The sequence below is a fragment of the Thermobia domestica genome, chromosome 15 (assembly GCF_964235325.1).
Source record: "Thermobia domestica chromosome 15, izTheDome1.hap1.1, whole genome shotgun sequence".
In the NCBI taxonomy this organism is placed as follows: domain Eukaryota; kingdom Metazoa; phylum Arthropoda; class Insecta; order Zygentoma; family Lepismatidae; genus Thermobia; species Thermobia domestica.
Genome location: NC_137468.1, coordinates 53,309,389 through 53,336,168, shown reverse-complemented (window position 1 = coordinate 53,336,168; position 26,780 = coordinate 53,309,389). Strand labels below are relative to the sequence as shown.

The following is a 26,780-nucleotide window of genomic DNA, read 5'->3' as shown; positions in this document are numbered from 1 at the left end:
AATCAACCCTGCTTCCCTTCCTGAATTTTTTCTTTCTATATTTTCTAATATTGAGTTTTGGTCATTTTGTGGAGATAACGCAGTCAGTAATAACGTATATACTCCGATGTGTTTTGTTCCAAAGATTTCTTGTCTTGTCGGTGTGTTAGTTTATCGATAGTGTTGACAGAAAAAATAAAACATTATTGTGGTGACGTGTTATAGTTTCAGTTTTCTGGAAGAAGAGGAGCGTGAATTTTAGTGAAGTGTTTGTTTTATTTATTCACTCATTCATTATTTGCGGTTAAGTAGTGTTAATTGAACATTTGAAAAATGGATCGTTTTATAGTGAGAACGAAATAAAAGTGGAAAGTGAATCTTCTATTTCAGTGATTGACAATATTGATAGTAGTGCTTCTGTTGTTGAGGAGAGAGGAAATTTCAATCCGTCTTCATCTACAGATCTATAGCATATAAAAGAATCTTTCAGTTATATTGGGGTGAAAAGTTTTCTTGGTTATTTTATGACACTAAAGTAGACGCGGCATTTTGTAAAATTTGCAAAGACGCATATGAGAAAAATCTTTTGAGGTTTTCGTCAAAAATGGAGTTAAGCTTTATTGAAACTGGTTTCCGTAATTGGAAGAAAACGCTCGAAAAAATGAGAAAACATGAAAGCTCTGATTGTCACCTAAAATCGTTTTCAAAACTTCATGTTCTGAATAGCAAGATCAATCTATCTTCCCAGCTCTCTGATGGTAAAATAATTCAGACGAAAGAGAGTAGAATTGCCTTACTGAAGATATTTTCTTCTTTGCGTTATTTGGCTGTTCAGGGACTAGCTATAAGAGGTCATACTGATGACAGAAGCAATTTCAATCATTTGCTCCGATTGAGAAGTGAAGACAGCTCTATCCTTAAGTTATGGCTAGGGCTGTTCCGATAATCGAGTAATCGATAACAATTCGATAAAATTTCAAAACCGTTTCATCGATAAATAATTTTAATTTTATCGAATTATCGAACTTTCGAGACTCCCGAAATATTTGAGACTCGAAATGTTCGAGACTCTCGAAATAACCGAGACTCCCGAAATGTTCGAGACACTCGAAATGATCGAGACTCTCGAAATGTTCGAGACTCCCGAAATGTTCGGGACTCTCGAAGTGTTCGGGACTCTCGAGGTGTTTGAGGCACTCGAAATGTAAGAAACATTAGACAACTTCGAGACACTCGAACTGTTCGAGAGTCTCGAATTGTTTGAAAGCAGCAAATACAGAAATATATCAATATGATCGCATTTGTCGAGTCGCTTGAATATTTTGAAAAGTTCGGTATTATCGGAGTGTTCGGAAGAAACAATGCATTCGAGGTTATCATAATTGTAGGGTGTTCATATTAAAACTTCTCTCCTTAACAATGAAGTGAAGGAAAAGTTTTTTCCCCACAGATCTGTACAAGGTTTAAGCAGTGTGTCAGAAGAGAGAAAGGGGAAGAGAAAACATGCATCACCCGAATGGAATTGGAACCCAAGACACCATTAGTCTACTAATAGTCACTTTGCCGATTGCGCCAATAACGGGGCAGGCAGAAAATAATTTTACGTATGATTTCGACAAATACAACTTTGCAATAACTTATTAGATGAAAAAAGTTGCTTTTAGTTTGGCTGCAAGAAGGAATGATTGGAGAGGTGAAGGAATCGAACTGTCCATCACTACTTTTGATAATACCCGAAACTTCGATAATACTCGAAATGCCGATAATACCCGAAACTTCGATAATACTCGAACTTTCGATAATACCCGAAACTTCGATAATATTCGAAATTTCGATAATACCCGAAACTTCGATAATACTCGAAATGTCGATAATACCCGAAACTTCGATAATACTCGAAATTTCGATAATACCCGAAACTTCGATAATTTCAAATACTCGAACGGTTTCGAGTAACCGATGCCAACTCGATAAATTTTTACTCTCGAAGTTCGATAGGTCCTCAGCCTTATCGAACACCCCTAGTTATGGCTTGACCGAGACAGAGAGAGAGAAAAAAATGTATATCACACGCAGTGGCGTATTTAGGGGGGTGGCTTCCGGGCTTAACCCCCCCCCCGAAATCTTACTTAGTATAGTAAAGTAAATGAAATACCTTGCAGAATTTTCACATTTCCAGGCAAAGCGCCCCCCGAAAGTTAGCAAAGCCCCTCCCGAAACAAAATCGTAAATACGCCACTGAATGCAACTTGTGTTCATTATAAAATCTACAAAGTATTACGCTTTAATTATTGACGAAACAGCAGATATCTCAGTGAAAGAACAGATTTTCTTTTGCTTTAGAATAGTCACCAACGATCTTGAAATCGATGAATTTTTTCTAGGCTTTTACTCAACAAATGACACACATTCAGAAACTCTTTCCAAAATAATTCAAGATGTTCTTCTACGTTTCAGTCTGGAAATAACGTATTATAGAGGCCAGTGTTATGATGGCGCTTCCAATATGGCTGGCGTACGTGGAGGATTTCAAGCAAAAATTTCTCAATTAGAATCGAGGGCTCCTTATGTACATTGCTTTGCTTACTCTCCTAGCTTGGTTGTTCAAAATACTTTAAGAAATGTGACAGACTGTCGAAATGTCCTCAACCTGGTTAGGGAAATAATTGTTTTTGTAAAACATTCCCCTAAGAGATTGGCTTTCTTTCATCAACTGCAAAGTGAAAATGATAAGTCGATTAATTTACGACCGTTTTGTCCAACAAGAATGACAGTATGGCATATCTCTCTTCAGTCGTGTTACCTTAACTACCATGAACTTATGAATTTCATGTCAGAGCAATCTTTATCAGATAAGTTAGATGCTGGTGCCAAAGCACATGGCTTCCTGGTTCAAATACACTCGTTCGATTTCTTTTTTCATCTCGCATTGCTAATGAAGCTGTTTTGTCACATAGGTAGCGCAAATACAGCATTACAAAAGAAAACTTTATGTATTCAAGATGCTGTAAATATGATTTCAAGCCTACAGCTCGCTTTGCAGAATTTCCGAACAGATACTGAATTTGACTCGTTCTGGGCAGATATAGTAGGAAAAGCAAACGAACTTGGGCTTTCAGAACCAGCTCTCCCGCTACCAAGTAAACTTCCAAAACGGATCAATCAAGGTAATAATCCCCAGGAATATGAAAACCCACAGCAGATATATCGTCAACGATATTTTGAAACTATTGACACAGCAGTACAGTGTTTAGAATCACGGTTTCATACTAAAACAAAACATTTTATAGGGCTCTGTGAGCGGTTTATCATTGGTGAAACAAATGATGTTAGTGCTATAGACGAATTTTACAAAGACGATATAGATATCGAACGGCTCAAGCTACATCGTGATATGTTACTTGATCTTCACAAAACACAAACTAGCTTCCAACCTTTCCGAAGTTTCACGTGTGTTCTTGACTTCTTAAAGCGACACACTTATCTTCAAACCGTGTTGCCAGAAATCGTTAAGTTCGTTCGATTATTTTTGAGCTACCATCCACTACATGCACAGCGGAGAGATCCTTTCTTCTTTAAGACGACTAAAGTCCAATCTACGATCTACCATGGGACAAAAACGGCTCAACGCGTTAGCAATTTTAAATTGTCATCAAGAACTTTCTGCAGCACTCGATCTTGATCTTATTGCAGACGAATTTATAATGCGCACTGAAATTCTCAGGCAAACCTTTGCTATGAAAAAGAAGTAATTCTCCGCTTGCCACCTACAAACCTGAACCTGGATGGAAGAGAACTAAATACAAGTAAGTTAATATTAACATAATATTACAATTTAATAAGAAATTTAAAAATTTCTAGTCATATCTTATTCCTACATCTATTTTATTGTCTCCTTGTATCATTCAAACATTGGAAATGTTCAAACTTTTTTTTTGTGTGCCTCCCAGCAAAAAATATGTGTATTGTTACTGGGGAGAACACTCCATTTTACAGATATCTTTCATATACGAACAAATAGTCATGTCCCATTGATGTCCGTTATTGAGGGGTTTTATTGTACTTGCAGAAATGAACTGAACATATTATGCGATAAAAGGCTAAACAGTTTATTGGTTATAGTGAATTCTTAGCCATTATCGTTTCTGAATTGTTGCAACTGCTTGACTTGATTATCATTTATCGTATCTTTTCAGCAGAAAGGCTATATGAGACGTGGATCTACAATTTAAGCTGAAATCCGACCCACTGTCGTTCAATGCTCTCCCACCGGGAATCAAACCCGGGACCCTGTGTAACAACTGCACGCGCTAGCCACTAGACCAGAGGGGAGGGCTTTAACTGCATTGTGACGAGCTGTCAGTAGTCCATTATTTTCACACAGAAACGGGGAACGTACATAGGGAGAAAGCGAATGAAAACTGTTAACCAGAAAGAAGCGGGGGGGGAGGTGCTCAAGCGGGTTACATGCGTAGGATCGACACTGCGTACGATCGAAACTGCGTAGATCGAAACTGCGTACGATCGAAACTAAAACCGGCGTAGGATCGAAAACAGATAAGGTCATATGATCGAACAATAAAAAAACAATTATTTTATAATCACAGAATATTAAGTAATAGTATTTTTTGAAGTTATATAGGGAAAAACCGGAGTAGGATCAAAACTGTATACGACCGAAATTGCGTAGCGTCGAAACTGCGTAGGATCCACACTGCGTAGGATCGAAACTGCGTAGGATCGAAACTGCGTACGGTCGAAACTGCGTAGGATCCACACTGCGTAGGATCGAATCTGCGTACGATCGAAACTGCGTAGAATCGAAACTGCGACGGTCGAAACTGCGTACGATCCACACTGCGTACGATCCAAACTGCATAGAAACGAAACTGACAAATAAAATAGTGACAAACATAATTAAATAATCATACAGGGGTGTACCCAGAAAGTTTTTCTTGGGGGACTATGACTTATTCAGGAGGGCCAAAAAAGCTAAGCCTTGTCTTAGCAGAGAGAAAGGAGAAGCCTCCCCCCAAAAGACACTACTTCTGATCAAGTTGGCAAATTCCTTGTTCAGAAGATTGCCGTTAAGTTCAGTTGACTTAGCTTAACATTTTCTTAGTTACCTAGTTGCTGTGAATTGTCACTTCTTTTATAGACTTTGCAGGTGGCACAATCGAAGGTTTATGTAATTAGTTCAAGTTTTTGCTAGTTTGGGCTTCGTCCCAAATTTACTAACTTCCAGGGTTGTTTCGTTTAAAACAAAATATTTAAAACAAATGATTAAAACTTTTTTTAATTGTAATTTAATGTTAATTGTAATTGTTTGCGAAAAATTTGGGAAATTTATCCTTTCCCCCCTATTATTTCAGTGTCCTTGGCTATATTCAAACCAACGTACCACTATCTGGAATCATTCTTGGCCAAAACGCACCATAGAGGAGCACGATTGGATAATTAGGGAAGCCGGTGAACCACCATGTATGCTGATTTTTGCTTCTGACGCGTAAGAAGTGCCAAAATTTCATGTGTATTATGAGAGAGTTTTTTTCTTTCTCTCTTTGTATGGCAGCCAGCGACTTCAGGTTTTTACTGTACCTCGTCAACATACCAGAAAATTCTTTTTAGGTGACTTGAACCCATGTGGCTTCGGTGTTGCCAGCTAGAAGAAATCATGAAATTCGGCTAGGGATTTTTTTTTTTTAAAAATTTCACTCCTACATTTTTTTCAATAATCCCTCCCGTTAGCAACACTGCAATCTAACTTACACCAAAAAATAGCCATGCCCCTTTTCTAAAATACAAGACATAAACGATATCAATCGGACTAACAGTGTTTGGGCAATAAATCATTAACTGAAAGTCTACGAAAACCCCAAAATCGATTTTGTCCCGAAAGGGTTAATGAGATATGCGCGCCAAAGATTTCGGGCTCTAATTTAACGTGAGCCCCCCCAAGTTTCTGGGCTGGTCCAGAGAATGAATGGCCTACATAGTACTGTCTACGGGCTGGATGGGCTACCAAATTTCAGCTTTCGTTCTCCCATAATTAATGTGATATAGGCGCCGAAAATTTGGGGGCTAACTTCACCAGAGCCTTCCAACTTTCTGGGCTAGTCGAGATAAAGATCGACGGGCCAACAAATTTCATCTTTTGGACCAATATAGTTAATAAGGTGTGAAAACCAAAGTTTTGTGGCGTTAACTTAACATGATCCCTTAACTTTTTGGGCAAGTTGAGATAATGGGTGTACCAGGTACTAAACTTCATGGGCCTTCCAACCCATTATTATTTAGCATTTGGGGCACTCAAGGAACACAGATACAGGGTCTCCAAATGTGAAAATGAAAATGCAATCTTTAAGTTTTATGTCCGACTGTCATCCTGGGTAGACTAAAGGAGACGCAGATGATGAGAATAAATGGAATGGTGAAATGAAAGAGTTGTGGGAAAGGGAAACTCCGAGAAAACCCTCACACACGGTGTTTGTTCACCACAAACCCCACTTTGCGCACGTTGGTATAGAACCAGGGCCCCGCATCATGTGTGAACCCTCTGCCACTAAGCCACCGCGGCCCAGAAGTCCTCGAGACGAGACACATAAGCGTATACCTAACGTGTAATTTGTTCGTAGCGGGAATTTCTGTTATGGTATAGTTAATTACAAACAATGAAAAACCGAAAATGTGATGTGGAGAATCGAGACCGAAAATGTAATGTGGACAATCTCGAACAAGCAATAAACAATCTGCGTGATTTGTTTTAGATTTCGGAAAATAGGTTCTGCCAGATTTACGCTTATCGACTGTAATCGTTTATTTATTTATTTATTTGGGAGGGAAGCAAAGTATAATACATTTCAGTCATTACACATGCAAAGAGATGTTTTATGGTAATTGTTTTTTGCTGAAATATAACTTCGGTATCTTTTATACGTGTTTAGGAGCTGAGATTATTATCTAATAATTATAAGGAAGATACAAGTTTTTTTTTTTTTTTTTTTTTTTTTTTTTTTAAGGAAGATACAAGTTTTTCACCTTCGTACAACAATTCATGTTTAATAGGCGTATAGAAGGGGCTCATGCCCAAAACATTGGGACTCCATTTCTGGGACCCCATGGTGGGGGCCCGGTTCCTGACCACCACTGTGCTGAGGGGAATCGGATCTTTCCAACGTCACCATCTGTATGCAACAACTCCATGCTTAAACGAGAAATAGAGTGGACTCGAGCCCAACATTTCGGAACCACATTTTCTGGAGCTTCGAGGCCAGGGCCCAATCTCTGACCTTACCGCTTTCGTTAAACGACCCCGACCTTTCAAACGCTAACACTATAGTACAATACCATGTTAAATAGGCAAATAAAAGAGACCTGAACCCAAACTTTTGGGATCTCATTTCTGGAGTCTCAGGTTCCGGAGCTTTCCAACACCACAATATGTATCCAATAACTCCATGCTTAAAAGAAAAATATAATGAAGCCAAGCTCAAAATTTCCGGACACCATTTTTGGACCTTTGAGACAAGGGCCCAATTTCTGACGTTTACACTGTGCTCAGACGACCCGAACATTTCCAACTTCACCACCCATATACAATTCCATGTTTAATAGGCGTATAGAAAGAACCCGCGCCCAAAACTTTGGGACCCCATTTTTCTGGGGCCTCATGGCTGGGGCCCGGTTTCTGATATCACCACTGTGCTCGGGAGACCCGGACTTTTCCAATGCCACCATCTGCATCCACTAACTCTATGTCTAACACGGCTTCCCCATTGTAGGAGGATTTTGATGAATTTTCTCCAGGTTCTTTACAACTATTTACAACGTTTCAAACTATTCATAAGAAATGAAATTTCAATACATTAGAAACTATGTTCTTTTAAAATGTTCAAAATGGATGACAGCATTGATTTCCAGTAATAATTGTAAACTTTCGTAATTTTATTCTCTATTTGAATAGTAGTTTAATTTCGAATCTTTTACGGTTAAAAATATTTTTGTGAAGTGTAACGGAATACATTGAAATGCTCCTACTCCCACGGGTACGTGTTCCAATTATAAATCGATTTGAGGTTCAGTGTACAAATGAGAAAAACCCAAAGCGAAGTACAATATTGTAACGTTGTTGACATACATATGAATAACTGGTGATTGGGTCGTTAAGCTGTACATAAAATCATATAAATTTTCATTCATATTACGCAGACAAGTACACACAGAACAGCATATGAATCTTTATCTAACTTTTGTTTCTCTAACTTTCTGACAGCCTTTACGAAATAATATCTTTACAATCGAAATATTCATTAAACATTATTATTATTCTTATCCTTCAATATTCATCATACATCATATTCTTCATTACTTTAAATTCTTCATATTACATAACTATTTTACATTATATTCCATCGAAACTGTTTCAAAGTTAGTATTACACTTCTGACATAGTCATCATTACAAATCATAATTGATTCTCAATCCATACGCCTGTAACTTGTCCATCCTACCTGCAGTGTGGATCCTACGCAGTTTCGACCGTACGCAGTTTCGATCGTACGCAGTTTCGATCCTACGCAGTATGGATCCTACGCAGTTTCGACCGTACGCAGTTTCGATCCTACGCAGTTTAGGTCGGGTGGAGTCCATGAATATAACCCTAATTTATAGCTGCACAGGTTAAACAAATTAAAGAGAGAGAGAAAAAATATATATTTTTTGAGCGCATGATTAAAACTTAAATTATTTCAGGGCAACTGCGTAGGACCAAAACTGCGTAGAATCGAAACTGCGTACGGTCGAAACTGCGTAGGATCGACACTGCGTACGATCGAAACTGCGTAGGATTGAAACAGGTTTTGAGCTGAATTTTTTTGATCCTACGCAGTTTCGATCGTACGCAGTGTCGATCGTACGCAGTGTCGATCCTACGCCGCATTCCCGCTCAAGCTACAATAGGCCTTATGCAGAGTAGTTTTGTCACGTGATTATTGCCATACTAAAGAGTTCTACTAACATATGTTTCCTGCAGTAGTCAGGCCTTTAGAATGATGCTAATCATGCGTCAAAGCGACTCTGTATAAGGCGGTACGTGTCTAAATCCACTCTGATTAAAACCAGTTGGTTTTCAACCAACTAACCCTACATCCATTGTTCCTATTTAGAGTAGTTGAGCCCCCTCCCAATGTTTTCCTCGTGTCGGCGCCTATGAGCAAAACCATTTATTGCAAAATTTATTAACGTGTAACATTTTCGTCAACTATCCATTTCGGATTCATTAGAAACTATCTTATGAGGACAAAGTGAATAATTGGTGAAACTGTTACACGTTAATAAATTTTACAATAAACGTATTGTTTTGCTCAGCGAGTAGTTTAAATTTACAACCCTAATTCTAATAGAGTGAGTTTTCTTCGGACGAAATTGTCCGAAAATGTCTATTATAATTTCATAATTTAATTCTTCAGTACAGTGACGGACGCAGAATGGTGGTAATATGGGTACAGGTTCGAGACGAATGACACGAAGAAAAAAAAATGCTGACATGAACGTAATGAATACGTTTATGCGCATATTGAAAGAAACGACATACATAAATACATGTACCTGTAATTTAGGGATGTACTCATGAAAATATCTGAGAAAACCTAATTGCATAAAAGGACATGTTTCACTATGTAAACTAGTTGAATTCAAGTACTTTGTAAGAGTTTTTTTTTTTTTTTTTTTAATGTATCAGATATTCTGCTGTTGAACGGAACATGGCCTTCAATTCTTCAATAACATTTTCAAAAGTTTGTTCATAGAAATCGACTTCTCAACCTAAAGTATTACTGTGAAGTAACACGAACCGAACACAGAAAAGAGTAACTTAAGTTCACAACTGAATGGATTTTTGTAGGAAAATGATCGTAGTTAATGTAGGTGCAGCTGTACCCACTGTGCGTCCGGCTATCCTTCAGAACAAAGTAAAACATTAGGGCCCTCTGTAGAGTCGTTTTAACGCATGACTGAAGTGATACTAAAGGTCTGACTACTGCAGGAGTCATGTTAAGCGAACGCTTTAGTATGGCACTAATCACATGTCAGAACGTCTCTGCACAAGGCCCTACATGATTTTAGAAACGATTGCAAGAAAATTTACTAAAGGGATCCGAAAGGATCTGGTTTTAGTTAAATATTCAATTGTTTTCAAGATATATTATAAAACTATACTCTTATTTGATGAAAATTTGATATTATGAACTTTGCTATTTGAAAATGAGCTATCTTTATATAGAAGTTCGTTGGAATTGAATCATTTAAATTACAAAGGTGATATTTTACTTATTAACTAAAACAATTATCTTAAATTAATTTATACTCTTGAGTTTTTGGTAATTTTAAATCATTCACTTTATTAGCTGGCAACTATACTGCACACGCGTTGTGTTCTGCGCATCACTTACCTCTGCGTATCCAGTGACGTCACGTAATACATGGAAAAGATTCATGGAAAGTTGGAACAAGCAATCTAAAATAATCTATTAAAAATTTGGTTCAAAGCTAACCATCGAATTGAAATATAATTAAAGATACATATATCATTATTTGTATTATCTGAATTATAATATATTTATATTAAAGAAACAACCGTAACGAAGAAGTTACGTCTCAACCCTATGGGAGAAACGGGACGATAAATATGGACGGCTACCAGTATACGTCCATTATTGAGGGTCAATACTAGTCGACAGAGGCTCTATCGACAATTAATAAGTTCTACGCAAGGTGAGTACACCACCATACACGTACGATTATAAAATAATATCTACCATTTGCAATAAGCGTTTTTTCTTTGTCCAAAATGCTTTTATATGTTCGTTATTCGAGTAAATATAAAAATTATATGCATGTCAAGATGGCGCTCTGTATGACAATATAATTTTGTAGTTGGTAGTTTTTCCTTGTTCTTGTAAATGGTAGAGAAAGCATGTTAAGTGTAATTTTGTGATTCCTAAACTTCTGGTAAATGGAATAGTGTGTATTGTTAATGTGTTGCTGATTAATGGAAGTTATGAAATGCGAGTAGACTAAATATGAACTAGTGATTAATCTGGATGTGAACTGTTATCTGTAGAACAGGGTTATGCATTGCGAAATATGAAACTTGATTTGGACATTTGTTTCAAGTTTGAAAGTGCTTCAAGGATATCGGTGCAGTATTTGAAGTTAGGATACCTTTGAGTGAATATATTAAAGGCTAAGGGATCTTGAGTTTGAGGTAAGAGTACGCGTACTCGAACCGGTATTTGACCATATTTTTTAAAAGTTATTAATAGATTTAATGTGTTTTTCATTGGGAAGGAGTCTGTCAGGGCGGAAGTACAGGTAAAGGTTTAATTAAAGGTGTGGCTTCGCGAAACAAGACTATTTCGGAGGAGCAGTCTCTTGGCACTGGAATTGCGTGTATTTTTTTAAGTACAAGGGTTTAATTTTACCTATAAAATAAAATCTTTAAGATCCAGCGATTATATCCTTTAGGAACAAGATGATGTATAGTGGACAGTGAATTAGCGTGATAGAGTCTGTGGAATGAGAGTTTAGGAGAAAACTGACGAATTCCGAGAAAATCCATAAATACGTTTTACCGGAAATTCATGGCCAGACATCGAACGAGAGCCCCTTGCACCAGGGATGCGTCCTCTGCTATTCCGAGTCACCGTGCCTCAATTTTGGCAAGAAACATGGTATATTTTTAGACTTGGGGAGCCAGAATTTAGAATTTTGTGATGGTTTAGCTTAGGTTAAGAGTTTTGGATTTGGAGGGATAGAATTTTTTGCTTAAAATACATACTTCCTTACAATATTTTGTGTTTTTGATTGTTTAGGTTAGGCTAAGTTAGTGGTTACACTTAGTACCTAACATCAATTCGTTTATCTTGTAAACATTTTTTTTATTATCCTAATCGCCCCCCCCCCCCAGTTCCAAAACTATCCTTGCTGGCATTTCCGTATAGTCGTCCAGAAAGATTTAATAGGTCAGAATGATTTTTAATACTTAATTTTATTTTTTTGATAGTTTAGTAAGAACTGGTCAACGTAGTTTGTGTAACTTGTGTTTGTGACGGCCCAATCTGTTTTGAGTGGGGAAATAGTTTGAAAATGTCCTAGATTCATTGTTCATTGTAAGAAGCAATTATAAATTTGATCTAAATTGCTGTTTTTAATGTGGTTTGTGTAGCTTGTAGTTTGGAACTAATTTTGTATTGGTTTTATGTCTTAAGGAATGGATTTTCATTCTTCATGTAGATTGTGGCAATATTTTGTTCCTAAGAAAATTGTCGAGAAGGAAGAAATATAACCTACGTTTGCTATGTACACTTGGAGGAGATACAGATTTTATTTATTATTAGAACTGTGCAATTAAATTCCGAAATTGACGTTTTAAGAGTTTACTGTGTGGGGGACAAAAGTTATTGAAAGCTTGAAGATGGTCCATTTGTCCCGTAGGTACTGATAAAGAATAAAAGGGTTGAGGGAAGATGTGCTCTGTTGTACATGTATGATGAGATAAGTCATCGTAGCAGTACGGTAAGCTGAAGATACAGATTAGATATCACACAATTATACTTTTTGAAATTGAATGTATCCTATGTTGAAATGTTCATGTAATAATATACGCAAGTAAAATTGGCTTCGGATGTTTCGATCCCAGCTCGTGCCAAGTAAACTTCATGGTGGACAAACACCGTGTGCAGGGTTTTCCTCGGGGCTCTCCCGTTTCCTCCCATTCTTCATTTCACCGTTTCACTCATTTCGTATCATCACCATCTCCTTTAGCCTGGCTGGCATAACGTGGAACGTTAAGCTCAAAGATTTCATTTCATCTTAACAGGGTTGGCTGGCTTAAACCAGCTGTTTTTTTTTCAAAAAAAAAAAAAAAAAAAAAAAAAAAAAAAAAAAAAAAAAAAAAAAAACAACTGGTTAAAAAAAAAAAAAAAAACGAAAAATGCTTTAATTCGTGTGAACTTTATGGTGACGTTCCACATATCAAACTATCCGCATTACGTTTATCTACTTTTCACCTTTTAATGAAGGGGTCCCGTGTTCAATTCTCGGTCGAACCACAACCCATCTTTCAAGTGTAAACCAAGTAGCGATTCGAGGTGTCGCTCTAAGCGAAAGTCTTCTCCGTGATAACTTTGGTATTTCATAAGGATGTTAAGCCTAAACATACAATATGAAACCAAATTATATATTTCTACTTGAATGAATGCCTGTTGTTTTATAAAGAAGCCAAGGTTGCTTAAATATATTGATAGAAATTGGCGAAATTTATCAACTGCCTACGTAGCTTCCAACATCAGCTTGGATTTGACTTGGTAAATTTTATTGAATATCTACATACCAAGTTTGTAATTTAATACCTCAGTTTTAGCGTAGTGATTATGATACATTGACCTTAAAATTTTACATACAAATACATTTAAAGTAATCAGGATTTACCCAATGGCTAAGGCGGGAATTTCCCGATTTGTATATAATTTTGTATAATGTTTTTACTTGCGTAACTGTTTATCTTTTTGTCCTTCTGAAATGACTCTTGACATTATTTTAACAAGTAGGCGTATGTAAAGTTTAGTGCAACGTATTTTTATCAGGAGTTCTTCGTGAGTGAGTCGGCAATCGCATTTGTGACCAATTAGTTCCGGTTTCGTGTCCAAATGGACAATTTCTTTTGGATGTAAGCCGAGAAACTGTTTGGATTCTGCTTTAAGCTTATGTGATCCCTTCCAGCATAACCTTGTTGTTGCATAATAACACCAAGGCGAAACAAAATAATTTCTGTCCATGTCTAATATAAACGATTAAAAAAAAAAAAAAAAAAAAACTGGTTTTTTGGTTTTTTCAATAAAAACCATGGTTTTTGCCAATCCTGCATCTTAACTTTGGATTTTGTTGGCAGTTATAATTGCATAAAAATGGGAAGGTTCTAGAACACAGGTCCTCCCATATAGATTAGTAGCTATGTTGGTACCTTTCTGTACTAAAGTTTAATATTTAATTCGAATAGTATTGCCGAGCGAGCGTTAGCGAGTGAAGGCGGGTTTTTAGAGCCCCGCAGGACACGTTGTTTTCTGTCTTCGTTACAACTAAATGGGAAAGGGGACGTATGCTCTAGAACCTTGCCCATAAAAATACATTCGCAAGCATCAGATTTTAAATTTAGTGTTTTTATACTTGGTCCGTTTTATCAGTGAGAGTTAATTTTAGTCCCGTTGTGATCACATAATGTAACTTTTAAAATGCGCTGTTGAAATAAAAATGGTTCTGTTTTTTAATTTAGACATAGCACCTCTGATGCGAATTATCAATGTTTAGATCTCCGGCGAGTTTATGGTGGACAATATCGTATCCGTTCATGGTTTCCCAGTTCCCTTCCACGTTCTCATTTATTCATAATCATTCACATCAGTTAAACACCCGTCTCCTTTAGCCTAAAGAGCATAGTTGTGTAACGTAGAATTAGACGTTTAATTTAAACTAGAACTAATCTTGTGACAAAAATTCCTCAGGTTGATAAGATCGTTCTTGCGTGGTGCTAAGTTCGAATTTCTCCATCTCAATTGTTCACCACGTCACAATAAATAAACATTTCTATTCCTAGCCTTGCCCCGAGAAGTTAAAATCGTACACCCTATAGATTGAAATGAATGAAGAGTAATTAAACGAGAGTAGTTGCACACTATCGTATTGACTTTGCATATTCATATCTGATATTATTTGCGAAGTTTTCTATACAAAGAGCCGTATGTAAATTTACATATAGGAAATGCATGATGTTTACAATTGAGCTTAAAAAATGTGGAAAATCAGGGAGTTTTGGAAAATATAGGAGGACGGAAATTTTTACTGTCAAAAATACGGACGTGTCCCCATAAATGCCCGTAGTTATTGATCACACTGGTAATATGTCGGTGTGAGAAACACGTTTCACCCACACAGCAATATCATTTCCAGTATTATGAAGTTAGATTAGCGTTGGTTTTATCGTTCTACGTTAGCGTTATTCATTACAACGAAAAAAAATGTACGATTTTGTCTTGTGCAGGACTTTTCTGACACCCTATAGTTACGACTACCGCTTCTGGTTTGCAAGTGGTTATATATTAGTTTAACATGACAAGACAACGACAGTACAATACTGGTGCTAATTGGTTGATCTATTTAAGGATTTTGTTAGGTTTTCGTTAGATTCCACGCCATGTGAGTTTATGGATTTTTGACGATGTTCTTTGGTGTGTTAAAATTGGGCGCTGTTCGATTCTTTTTTTTCTCGAGTAATGAATTGTTCTAATTTTAATAGCATTAGTGTTACCTCGCTTTCTATCACGTTCTTATTTCTCTAGTTCTTCTATAATAATAATTTTGCATAGTAAATTAAAATGAAAATCTAAGAAAATTATTTCTTTACACAACTATTCAATTTATTCGGGACGATTATTTCGGTTGTTTACCTGTAGCGGGCTGCTGGTACTTCTCAAAAACTAGTTAGAATCCAAGATTTGTTCCTTTTCTTGTAAATCTATTGTCCTTGATATACTAGTAGTCCTGTGGATTGTAGCGTTTATATATATATATATATATATTTATTCATCGTTTTATACTTTTATCAATTTGATTATACGAAGGGGTTGTTCAGAAAGACCAGACGTTTTGATTTATCGCGGCAATGTGCTAGGCTAGACTCGCCATCTTGGTGTCAGAACTTTGCCACACTCAGTACGCATCCAGATGTGGTTGCGTGAGGGCCAGGGTTGGCAAAAACCATGGTTTTTATTGAAAAAAACAAAAAACCCAGCTTTTTTGGTTTAAGTAATTTGCTCTATGTATTTATATCACATATGTACATAAATAAACATGTACGATTTGTTTCACCTTGGTGCTATTATGCAACAGCGGGTTATGCTGGAAGGGGTCACATAAGCTTGAAGGGGAGTCCAAACCGTTTCTTGACGTACATCCGAAACAAGTTGTCCTCCATTTGAACTCGAAACGGCGACTAATTGGCCACAAATGCGATATGTCTGCCGACTCGCTCTTAAAGGACTCTTGATACGTTGTATTGATCTTTACATACTTATAATACAGGGTGTTTCAAAACAACATCGACAACATTTGAGAGGTGATTCTTGGCACCAAGGTAAAACAAAAGGTATAAACCAACCTGGGTGTACAAATGCTTCCTTTCGGAGTTATAGGCTGCCGAAAATTTGAAAAACTAAATTTTAGAAGTCCATAGCTCCAATACTATGGGACCTACAGTAGTCAGGTCAAGACTTCACTTAGGAACTAGTGTATGCCCTATCCAAATATCCGACTTTCAGAATCCTACGGTACTTCCGCAACTATTTTTCTAGAGGTAGTTGGTGAGTACCTTAGGATTCTGAAAGTTGGATATTTGGATAGAACTAATACTAGTTCCTAAGTGAAGTCTTGAACCGACTACTGTACGTTCCATAGTTTTGAAGCTATGGATCTCTAAAGTTCATTTTTTCATGTTTTCGGCAGCCTATCCGAAAGGAAGCGTTTGTGCACCCAAGTTGGTCTATACATTTTATCTTGGTGTCAGGAATTACTTCCCAAACGTTGTCGGTGTTGTTTTGAAACACCCTGTATAATTGTCAAGATTCATTTGAGGACAAAAAGATAAACAGTTGCACAAGTGAAACCACTATACATAATTACAGATGGACAATTTCAAAACACTTCGGAGTATAGAAGAACTAATTAAGTCCAAGTTAATTCACTACGACTTTTGTTAATCAAAGTTAAAGAAATACGATGACTTAATTTGCATATCACTATGAATAAAGATAAGAATTATTTGAGTCCACTTTGGCTTTGACCAATTCATACATAAGTAGATACCAAAGATACTTCTGATTTCAGTAAATGACCCCCCCCCCAAAAAAAAATAGCTATTTCGATGAATTTTATCAATAGTAAACATTATTAAAACCAAACAATATTTAGAACTTTTCTTTGATTGCAATTGCATAACAATCAAATAAACTATAAAAAATCACAAAAGAAACATTCATAAACTTATATATATATAAAAAGTTGCTTTTGTAGTATATTCTGAGAAATGAATGGGGAATTTAAGTCTGAATATAATACGAATAATATGCGGAAATGACACGCGATAACCCACAGGTATGTGTTCAAGATTTTACGAACACTTACACTTTTACGAACATTTTTAGTTTTTTTTTTGTTTTAAACTTTTTTTTTTTTTTTTTTTGTAATATCTGGTTTAAACTAGCCAACCCTGGTGAGTGCTGTGACAGGTTACGATGTATGCCGCAATAGAAAACCTCGCCTCATGTGATGTGCGTTCTGTGATTAGCTTCTTGTTGAAAAAAAAAAAAAAAAAGATGGAAATTGAAGTCCATCGCCAACTGTGTGAAGTGTGCGGACATGGAATAAGGAGTTTTTTCAAAACAGACGTCCCTACATGACCAAGCGTACCCGAGAGCTCTTAGATGGTTTTGGTTTGGGTGATGTTCAATCACCCACCATACAGCCCGGATTCGACGCAGAGCGACTACCACTTTGTCCCAGCGAAGAAGACATGATTCGCTACACAAGGTTTTCATATTGACGCCGAATTGCATGCAAGTGTAAACCAGTAGTTGTAATTGCAGGCGTCACATTTCTACTGGGATGATATTGAAAAAAAAAAGAACTTGTGCCACAGTATAATAAGTGTCTTAATTTGCATGGCGATTACGTGGAAAAATAGCTTGAGAGTGTACCTTTCAAATATATATATACAATTTGGTGTATTCATATTATTATTATTATTATTATTATTATTATTATTATTATTATTATTATTATAATTATTATTATTATATTTTAAAACGTCTGTTACTTTCTGGACAGCCTTCGTATTTAATAACAAGTGAGTTTCGTTTCACAGTGTAAAACTACGGTAGACCCAAATCAAATATAATCTGTTCCTCTGACACTTAATCCATATAAATGTTTGTGCTGTATGGCGATTAGTATTGAAACCCCAAGTACTAATTGATGCCTATCACTTCCAATTGCAATAGCGGAGAAATTAGAGGTCAACTATATTCTTGCGGACTGAATATATATATAACGGAAGTAGATAGCGATATATATATATATATATATATATATATATATATATATATATATATATATATAACTGTTTATCGCTATCTATTTCCGTTTTTTGTATTACGCGATCTGTGTTGTGACTGAAAAATCGTAGATTTTCACCAATTCCGGTTTCAACAGATAAAAGTGGAGACAAAACTCTTTCTAGGAACGAGGGGGCAACGATAGCTCAGTGGTTGACGGCTTACATCTGGTGTGTTGGTATCCCTAGTTCGATACCTGGCCAAGTAAGTTTGTTGTGGACTACATCGTGTCCGTGGGTTTTCTCAGGGTACTCCTGTTTTCTGCTTTCTCATTCCACCAATTTTTCCATAATTCACTTTAATCATCTCCTTTATCCTAAAGGGCATAATCGTGGGTCGTTAAACTAAAGATTTCATTTCATTTTTTTTTCTTTCTTTTTGGGAACGCTGAATCTCTGTCAGAACACTGACTGTTTTTACTCGATGGAAATCAGTATTGAAACAGGGAGTACAGGTAAATCCCAACCACTTTTAATTCCATAGTGTGTTGTGTTGGTGATAGTATGTTATCTTGAGACGCGAATCTTTTAAGTCACTGTCAAGTACTGTTTCTGTTCTGAGGGATCAACGTTGAAACCGGAAAGGGTTGATTATTACTAGTTCTATTTGAGTAAATGGTTAACGGAGAAGATGGGACCTATATTTGGGACGCTTCGTTTTTGCTCTATGTAAATCAATATTGAAACCAGTGATATTAGTTAATTTCAACCACTTCCGGTTTTGGTAGATTGTTGCTGGTGGTGATGTGATTTGTTAAGACGCTAAATCGATCGCAAAAAGCAGCTTGTGGTTCTCTGTTACCGTTTCTGTTGAAATAAAATGAAATCTTTAATTATTACGTCCCACGATTATGCCGGCTAGGCTAAAGGAGACTGTGATGATGAGTGAATAAAATGGTGGAATGAAGAAGTGGGAGGAAACGAGAGAACCCCGATAAAACCCACGCATACAGTGTTTGTCCATCACAGAGCTTACTTGGCTTGAACTGGGACCCAACAAAGGATCCTATGAACGAGAGGTGAACGTTCTCCATTGAGCCACCGCGGTCGCTTACCGTTTCTGTTGTATGACTATCAACGTTAAAATCAGGAATGTTTGATTTCTGCCACGTCTGGTTTGAATAGGAAGTACGGTAAAGTGCTAACTCACAACCATATATTCAATTGATTTTAAATCCAAGCTTCGGAGATGATTGCCCCATATCGCAGCTAATACTGCACGTAGGGCCTTCAAACAAAAAATTGCATTACCAAATCGTCTGTGTAGAATGCAATAAAAATAGTAGCGAGACCAATGGCGTCTCGTGAATACTTCCAACGGGGTAACTTCAAAAGTTGAAATGGAAAATGGTATAACTATTGGAATCGTTCAAAAGGACATTAAATGTCCTGCAACTTTTAGAGGACAAACTTTGCCATATCCTTTCCCATTTAGCCGCTAGAGGCGTTATTGCAGACTTGTATCTGACTACCCGTAGCAGGCCTTTATATCAGCTAATAATGCACATAGAGCCGTCACACAAACAATTTAACTACCAAATCGTATGTGTAGAATGGAATAAAAATAGTAGCGACATCAGTGGCGTATCGTGAATATCTCCAACAGGAGTCAAATGCAAAATTTGACATGGAAACAGGGGTTGGTTGTGCCTCCATTGAAACAAACGCACAATGGGAGAAACGTCGAGAGGAAACACGTTGGCATTTCTTCCTCTGTGGCAGCAACACGGTCGCATTACGAGGTCAGTCAGATGATGCGAGGGTTTATGTATGCGGAACCAAGGGGAAGAGTAAATATTGGTCTGGAACGAACGGGACGTACAACTGTACATACGTGGAATCATACCGTGTAAGTCCATAAAATGAAGTGAATGAAATTCGGGTGTTCTCTCACGCGATTGACCACCCAGTTGCACAACAGAAGCCGTAAATTACAGTCCGCATTACTTAGTTCTTGATGCAGAGAGGTGATAGGGTGAAAATGTGATTTCCACAGAATACGCAGGACACTAACTTGACTGATACCACGATCTCGTGCGTTCTGCCGCGAAGATACATGAGGATTTACTGCAATAGCGGCAAGTACATCAATGGCAACGTCTTCATTTTGTACGACTCTACTCCGGACACCATAGCGTCCACGCATGTTGCCTGTCTGCTGCAATCGTGCTGCTAATCTCCGCAGCAGATTGTGGGAAATAGCTTGTCGCTGTGGATAGCGTTCAGCATATAATCGAGCTGCAGCCCTATAATTTTCCCAGCATTTCCTAAAATCATGAGCATTTGGAATGCCTCCAAATTCGTATACCGCATGAATGTTATTTACTACCGACACTTCCTACTACAATCACTCAAACATCAACACAATCAAACAGGTTTCACTGCTTGTGGAAGTTTCGTATTCGTCCCGTCACGAGCTTCTAATGCACAGGAGTAGTAGAACTCAATGCACAACACCTTGTCCAGGACACGGACCATTTTAACTCACTGCAGAGGTTAATCACTCCCGGACTCTACACGCTTGCGTTACCTGTTTTGGCTAAAGCATCACTTCTTCTGCCCTCTGTCTGATATAGCAGCAGTCGCCTATTCGAGGCCGCATAGACTATGTCTTGAGTAAGGTCATGTACGTGTTAGCTACTGGATCTACAAGAGTACCACCACACAATCACTGGCAACGATAAATCAGTGTGCTGTTCGAAACAACGACAAACAAGCCCGTAACACATACTCCCGGATTTGGGAGATATTTCATATTGTACATACGCACACAAGATACATCGCGCATCCATGTCATTGTGGGTCTGGGCTACTCTTGGCTTAGGCACCGAGTTAATCCTGCAAAGGCGTCGGCGGTTGTTTGCCAGGGCATGGTTTGCACGTACCCTCCCGGCATTCGCCTGGTGTGACTGGGGACACCCTTGCATCATCTGACTTTGACCTCGTAATGCGACCGTGTTGCTGCCACAGAGGAAGAAATGCCAACGTGTTTCGTCTCGACGTTTCTCCCATTGTGCGTTTGTTTCAATGGAGGCACAACCAACCCCTGTTTCCATGTCAAATTTTGCATTTGACCCCTGTTGGAGATATTCACGATACGCCACTGATGTCGCTACTATTTTTATTCCATTCTACACATACGATTTGGTAGTTAAATTGTTTGTGTGACGGCTCTATGTGCATTATTAGCTGATATAAAGGCCTGCTACGGGTAGTCAGATACAAGTCTGCAACAACGCCTCTAGCGGCTAAATGGGAAAGGATATGGCAAAGTTTGTCCTCTAAAAGTTGCAGGACATTTAATGTCCTTTCGAACGATTCCAATAGTTATACCATTTTCCATTTCAACTTTTGAAGTGGCCCTCGTTGGAAGTATTCACGAGACGCCACTGGTCTCGCTACTATTTTTATTGCATTCTACAGACTATTTGGTAATGCAATTTTTTGTTTGAAGGCTGGCTCTACGTGCAGTATTAGCTGCAATGTGGGACTGGTACGTTCTTATTGAAGCACCCTTTATATACAGGGTGTTTCAAAAAGACGGCAAAAATTCAGTGGCAGATTCCTTACGGGTAGACAAGTAAAAACGTTCATATGAACATATGTCCGGAAATGCATCGTTACAGAGCTATAGCCACTGACACCACCTAACGGTGTGAAATAGTCACCTTCTGTCCGGAACTGTTTCCCGACGTATTACCAGAGTGTCGTGTGTGAAAGAATATGCAACATAGGTTCGAATGAAATTATGTCGATTGCGTTGAATGGTACAAGAATCAGAGAAAACACGGACTATTACCTGTGGAGACATTTAAAGTCGTTGGTCTACGCATCTCTTGTGGATACTGAGTGTAGTGGATGGAAAGTGTTTACATATTTCGTAGTAGCCGTTTTAATAATGTAGAAAAAAAGTATGTAAATTAATTTGTCTGTGAGCTTGTTGTCGTTCATTATTCAGTGAATAAATAAGGAATTACTAGAGTAAAATGATTAATTATTATTTTTCCAGTTCTTTTCAACTGAATATGCTGGCGGGTTATGTCCAAAGTATTTTCGGTGTATTCCTGGTTCTAGGTCTTTGTATCATAGCAGAATATATTACTATCATATGGAATTATAGGAAAACGTCTAAAGTTATCAACTGGCGACGATGCATGGTGAAATCGAACCAAAATAGAAAACAGTCTAATTCACTTTTTTTAAGTAGTTTGGTAGAGAAACAACAAATGGTAAATAGAAGTAATATATGTTGGATACAATTATTTTGCAACAACATTCCGTTGAAATTTGAGGTTGATACAGGAGCTGCTGCCACAGTAGTGCCAATTAGCATATATTACAAATATTTTAGCAATCTTCAATTAGAAATTTCGGATATTAATTTAAAGGCAGCGGAAGGCTCATCTTTAATTGTGCAAGGCCAAATCACAGTATTAGTGCAGAAAGATACATTTGCTCAGAAGATGATTATGGTGATTGTCACAGATAAGTTAAATCATCCTATTATGGGGAGGCCATGGATTGATGTCATGTTTAAAAATTGGAGAGAATTGTTTCAAAAGCCGGCAGACAATACAGTTCTTAATATGAATTATACAATGAGGAATGATATTAGGAGTACATTAAGGCAGAAATTTTCTGACGTATTTTCGGATTCTGTTAGTCAGCCAATTGCAGGATTCAAGTGTCAGATTCCAGTTAGGCCTGATGCTGTTCCGATATTTAGAAAATATTACCAATTACCTTATACTATTGCTGACCAAGTGAAGAAGGATGTCGAAGTTTTAGTCAAACAAGGAATCTGGAAACCAGTATCATACTCGGATTGGGCTACGCCAATGGTAGTGGTGAAGAAAAAGAATGGAGAATTTAGATTATGTATAGACTATAAGGTGACGTTAAACAAGGTATTAGAAAAGATGGTTTATCCACTTCCTAAACCAGAAGATATTTTTAACAATTTGCTAGGAATGACCGCTTTTACGGTAATTGATTTACGGATGGCATATCAACAAATATTGGTTGATGATCGATCGAAACCTTTTCTTACAGTTAATACACCTTGGGGACTTTTTCAGCCACAACGGTTACCATTTGGATTGACGTGCAGTCCCCATATATTTCAGAGGGTAATAGAGCAAATTTTAAAAGATTTTCCTGGTGTATTTGCATTTCTAGATGACATCTTAATAGCTGGGCATGATAGAGAAGAGTGTTTTGAACGCACTAATAATGTGCTAAAACGGTTACAAGAGTATCACGTTAAAGTACGTTTGGATAAATGTCAATTTTTACAATCCGAGATTGAATATCTGGGACATACGATTTCTCCAAGGGGTATTTTTCCGATGGTGAAACATCAAGAGGCAATTTTAAAATGCGAAACACCAAAAGACGTGTCTCAATTAAAAGCGTATTTAGGTATGTTAAACTTCTTTCACAAGCATTTGCCAAATTTTTCTTTAAAACTGCCTCACTTATTTGAATTATTAAAAAAGAAACAGAGATGGGTTTGGACAAATGTGCATGATAAAGAATTCCAATTATCAAAAGACATGCTAAGGAAAGCAAAATGGAACCAACCTTTTGACAAATCAGCTGAAGTCGTTCTCATCACTGATAGTAGTGCGTACGGAGTTGGTGCACAACTTTGTAACAGGAGACAAGGAAAATTGCATACTGTAGCTTGCGCATCAGCAACCTTAACTGATGCTGAGAAAAATTACAGTCAATTTGAAAAGGAGACCCTAGCAATAATATTCGCTGTTAAAAAGTTCCATAAATATCTATTTGGTAGACCTTTTGAGATTCAAACGGATTCCCTACCAGCAAAATTGATTTTTGGAGAAAAAACATGCATACCAACTTTAGCTTCACCCCGCTTACAAAGATGGGCATTACTCTTACTAAATTATGACTATGTGATAAATTATTCCAAACATGTGGAAGTAGCAGATTGTTTGTCTCGGTTGCCATTGTCAGAAGAAGTGGGAGATTGGGAAATATCTCAAAATTTTGTTACTAATATCACAGTTGATCCACCCTTGTTCGCCAGGATTTGCAAGGAAACGACTCTGGATTCTACGATTAATCAGATAAAGAACTGGTTGCTTCATGGTTGGCCTTCAAGATTGCCATCTACAGGTAATGTGACGGAATTAAAAGCTTATTATCGTCGACGTCATGAGTTATATGTGCAACAACAGTGTCTCTTTTGGGGTCATAAACTGGTAATACCGACGTCTTTAAGATCTATGATGTTGCAAATATTACATGAAGGACATTTAGGTGCACAAAACATGAAGGCTGAGGCAAGGTCAAATTATTGGTGGCCTTCGTTGGATGAAGACATAGATCTCGTAGTTCAAACATGTACTTCTTGTCAGGCTCTACATAATAAAGCACCACAACAGAAATATATATCATGGAGAGACTCAATACATCCTTGGCAACGAATCCATCTAGATTTCTTCGAGTTGGCTGGAAGAAAATTTCTTTTGTTAGTAGATTCGATGTCAAAATGGATAGAAGTATGGCAAATGAACTCTACTAATACTTCAGAAACGATTACAAAGTTGAACACTTGTTTCAATAAATTTGGTTGGCCTGAAGTCATGGTAACGGATAATGGTCCGCCCTTCTGTGGTAAGGACTTCAAGGACTATTGGTTAAAAAGGGGAGTGAAGATATTGAATTCTCCTCCGTGGCATCCCCAGAGCAATGGTTTAGCGGAAAGAACGGTGCAAACCGTAAAGGGTTTGATGAAAAAGAAATTAATGGAAAAGGGACTTTCTGTGTGTTCCTCCTCACAGTTGTTAAGGATCTTGGAAGACTTACTATATGGACTTAGGTTCACACGATCGGAAAAGCTGCATAATTCACCAGCAGGTTTACTCTTCCAATATGAACCACGTACCCGGTATAATATCACGTATCAAGACTGTAGGAAAGGCATTGATGATCAGAATACAAGCAAAGACAACGGTGTTTACAACCAGAACCAATACAGTAAAGGTCAATTAGTATGGGTCTTAAATAACCCCTGTCACTTCCCAAAATTTGTACCAGGAAGAATTATTCGATGTATAGGTAACTCTTTATATGAAGTGTGGGTAGAAAACAAGTGTAGGAGGGTACATGTACACCACTTACGTAGTCGAAGACAGAAATCAGAGAACATTAAGGTGTCTCGTAATGACTTACCAGTGAATAACCGAACAAGAGAAAATGTAAAAATACCAACGGTAGTAAATAGGTCTTCTGATAATTTTTGGTGGTATATGGAAACGGAAACCTTGCCTAATAATCTTGGTCACCCACCATTATCAGAAAAAAAGGACGAGGATGAAACGTCATTACGTCGTTCCGAGCGGCAGCGCAAATGTCCAGATAGATATACGCCTGAATAAAAAAAAAAAAGAGGAGGAGAATGTTGTAGTGGATGGAAAGTGTTTACATATTTCGTAGTAGCCGTTTTAATAATGTAGAAAAAAAGTATGTAAATTAATTTGTCTGTGAGCTTGTTGTCGTTCATTATTCAGTGAATAAATAAGGAATTACTAGAGTAAAATGATTAATTATTATTTTTCCAGTTCTTTTCAACTGAATATGCTGGCGGGTTATGTCCAAAGTATTTTCGGTGTATTCCTGGTTCTAGGTCTTTGTATCATAGCAGAATATATTACTATCATATGGAATTATAGGAAAACGTCTAAAGTTATCACTGAGGAGACGCCTTGTATTTGTATCGAAGCAGCTTGCCAGCGACTACGGAACACCCCTGGTACTTGGGCACGCGTTCGTTCATCCATGCGGCGACGGGCTGCAGCTTGCATTCGGGCAGGAGGAGGACATTTTCAGCACTTACTGTAAGGTACTACAGTATTGATTTTGTGGCGCTGGTGATGCACACAATTTACTGTTTGTGGTTGTAACTCTTGTTTGATTATGGTTCTTTGGACTTTGTGACTATACCTGTGTCGTTTTGCTTTTCTCACTGCCATTTGTATTAGTGTTGCACTTTCCAATACGGACATTAAAAGTACCAATTATTATGCATTTATTTGCGAGTGTTTTTTTCTGATTCTTGTACCATGCAACGCGTAATCGGCTTAATTAATTTCGTTCGAACCTGTGTTGCATATTCTTTCACACACGACACTCTGGTAATACGGGAAACAGTTCCGGACAGAAGGTGACTATTTCACACCTTCAGGTGACTATTTAACATAAACGCTATGTATCTATATGAAAAAAAAAGACACAATATTCTCTATACGAAACATATTATGTGCTGTGAGATATATAAAGGTAACCAAGAAAGTTCTGTCGCTTTTTGTGGAGGTATGTATTCAATTGGCCCTCACACCGAGAGCTGAATGCGAATGGAGATAAGGCGAAGGTCAGTTGTTGGTATGGGTATATCCAACATTCTACCTGGTTGTGGCAGTTCAATTACAGCGTGAACTTGTGTAAGGACAGAGTGAATATGGAACCTCCACAGAGCGTCATAAAGGCGTGTATGCTGTACGAGTTCAAAATTGGGTCAAACGCCACTGCAGCGGGGCGGAAAATATCTCAG

General features: G+C 37.6%; 2 protein-coding genes across 7 annotated transcripts in view; both read left to right on the top strand.

Moving 5' to 3' along the window:
• The first annotated feature begins 2,485 nt into the window (after nucleotides 1-2,485).
• On the top strand, nucleotides 2,486-3,661 carry LOC145671494 (zinc finger MYM-type protein 1-like). The gene has a single exon (XM_081740683.1). The coding sequence runs from the start codon at nucleotides 2,486-2,488 to the stop codon at nucleotides 3,659-3,661; it is 1,176 nt and encodes a 391-aa protein (XP_081596809.1).
• Nucleotides 3,662-10,432: 6,771 nt separating this feature from the next.
• Cdk12 (Cyclin-dependent kinase 12) overlaps nucleotides 10,433-26,780 on the top strand; it is a 119,541-nt gene continuing 103,193 nt past the window's right edge. For 3 of the 6 annotated variants that reach the window (XM_081739696.1, XM_081739695.1, XM_081739692.1), the window contains exon 1: nucleotides 10,434-10,749. The gene's annotated coding sequence lies outside the window, so the exon portion shown is untranslated. Of the gene's footprint in view, nucleotides 10,750-10,902; nucleotides 11,243-11,564; nucleotides 11,709-26,780 lie in introns of those variants that run through there. The other 3 variants (XR_014128427.1, XM_081739693.1, XM_081739697.1) reach the window with 3 other exon arrangements.

Bases quoted from the DNA above. Each gene is read 5' to 3' on its own strand.
- LOC145671494 (XM_081740683.1), top strand. From the start codon at position 2,486: ATGGCTGGCGTACGTGGAGGATTTCAAGCAAAAATTTCTCAATTAGAA.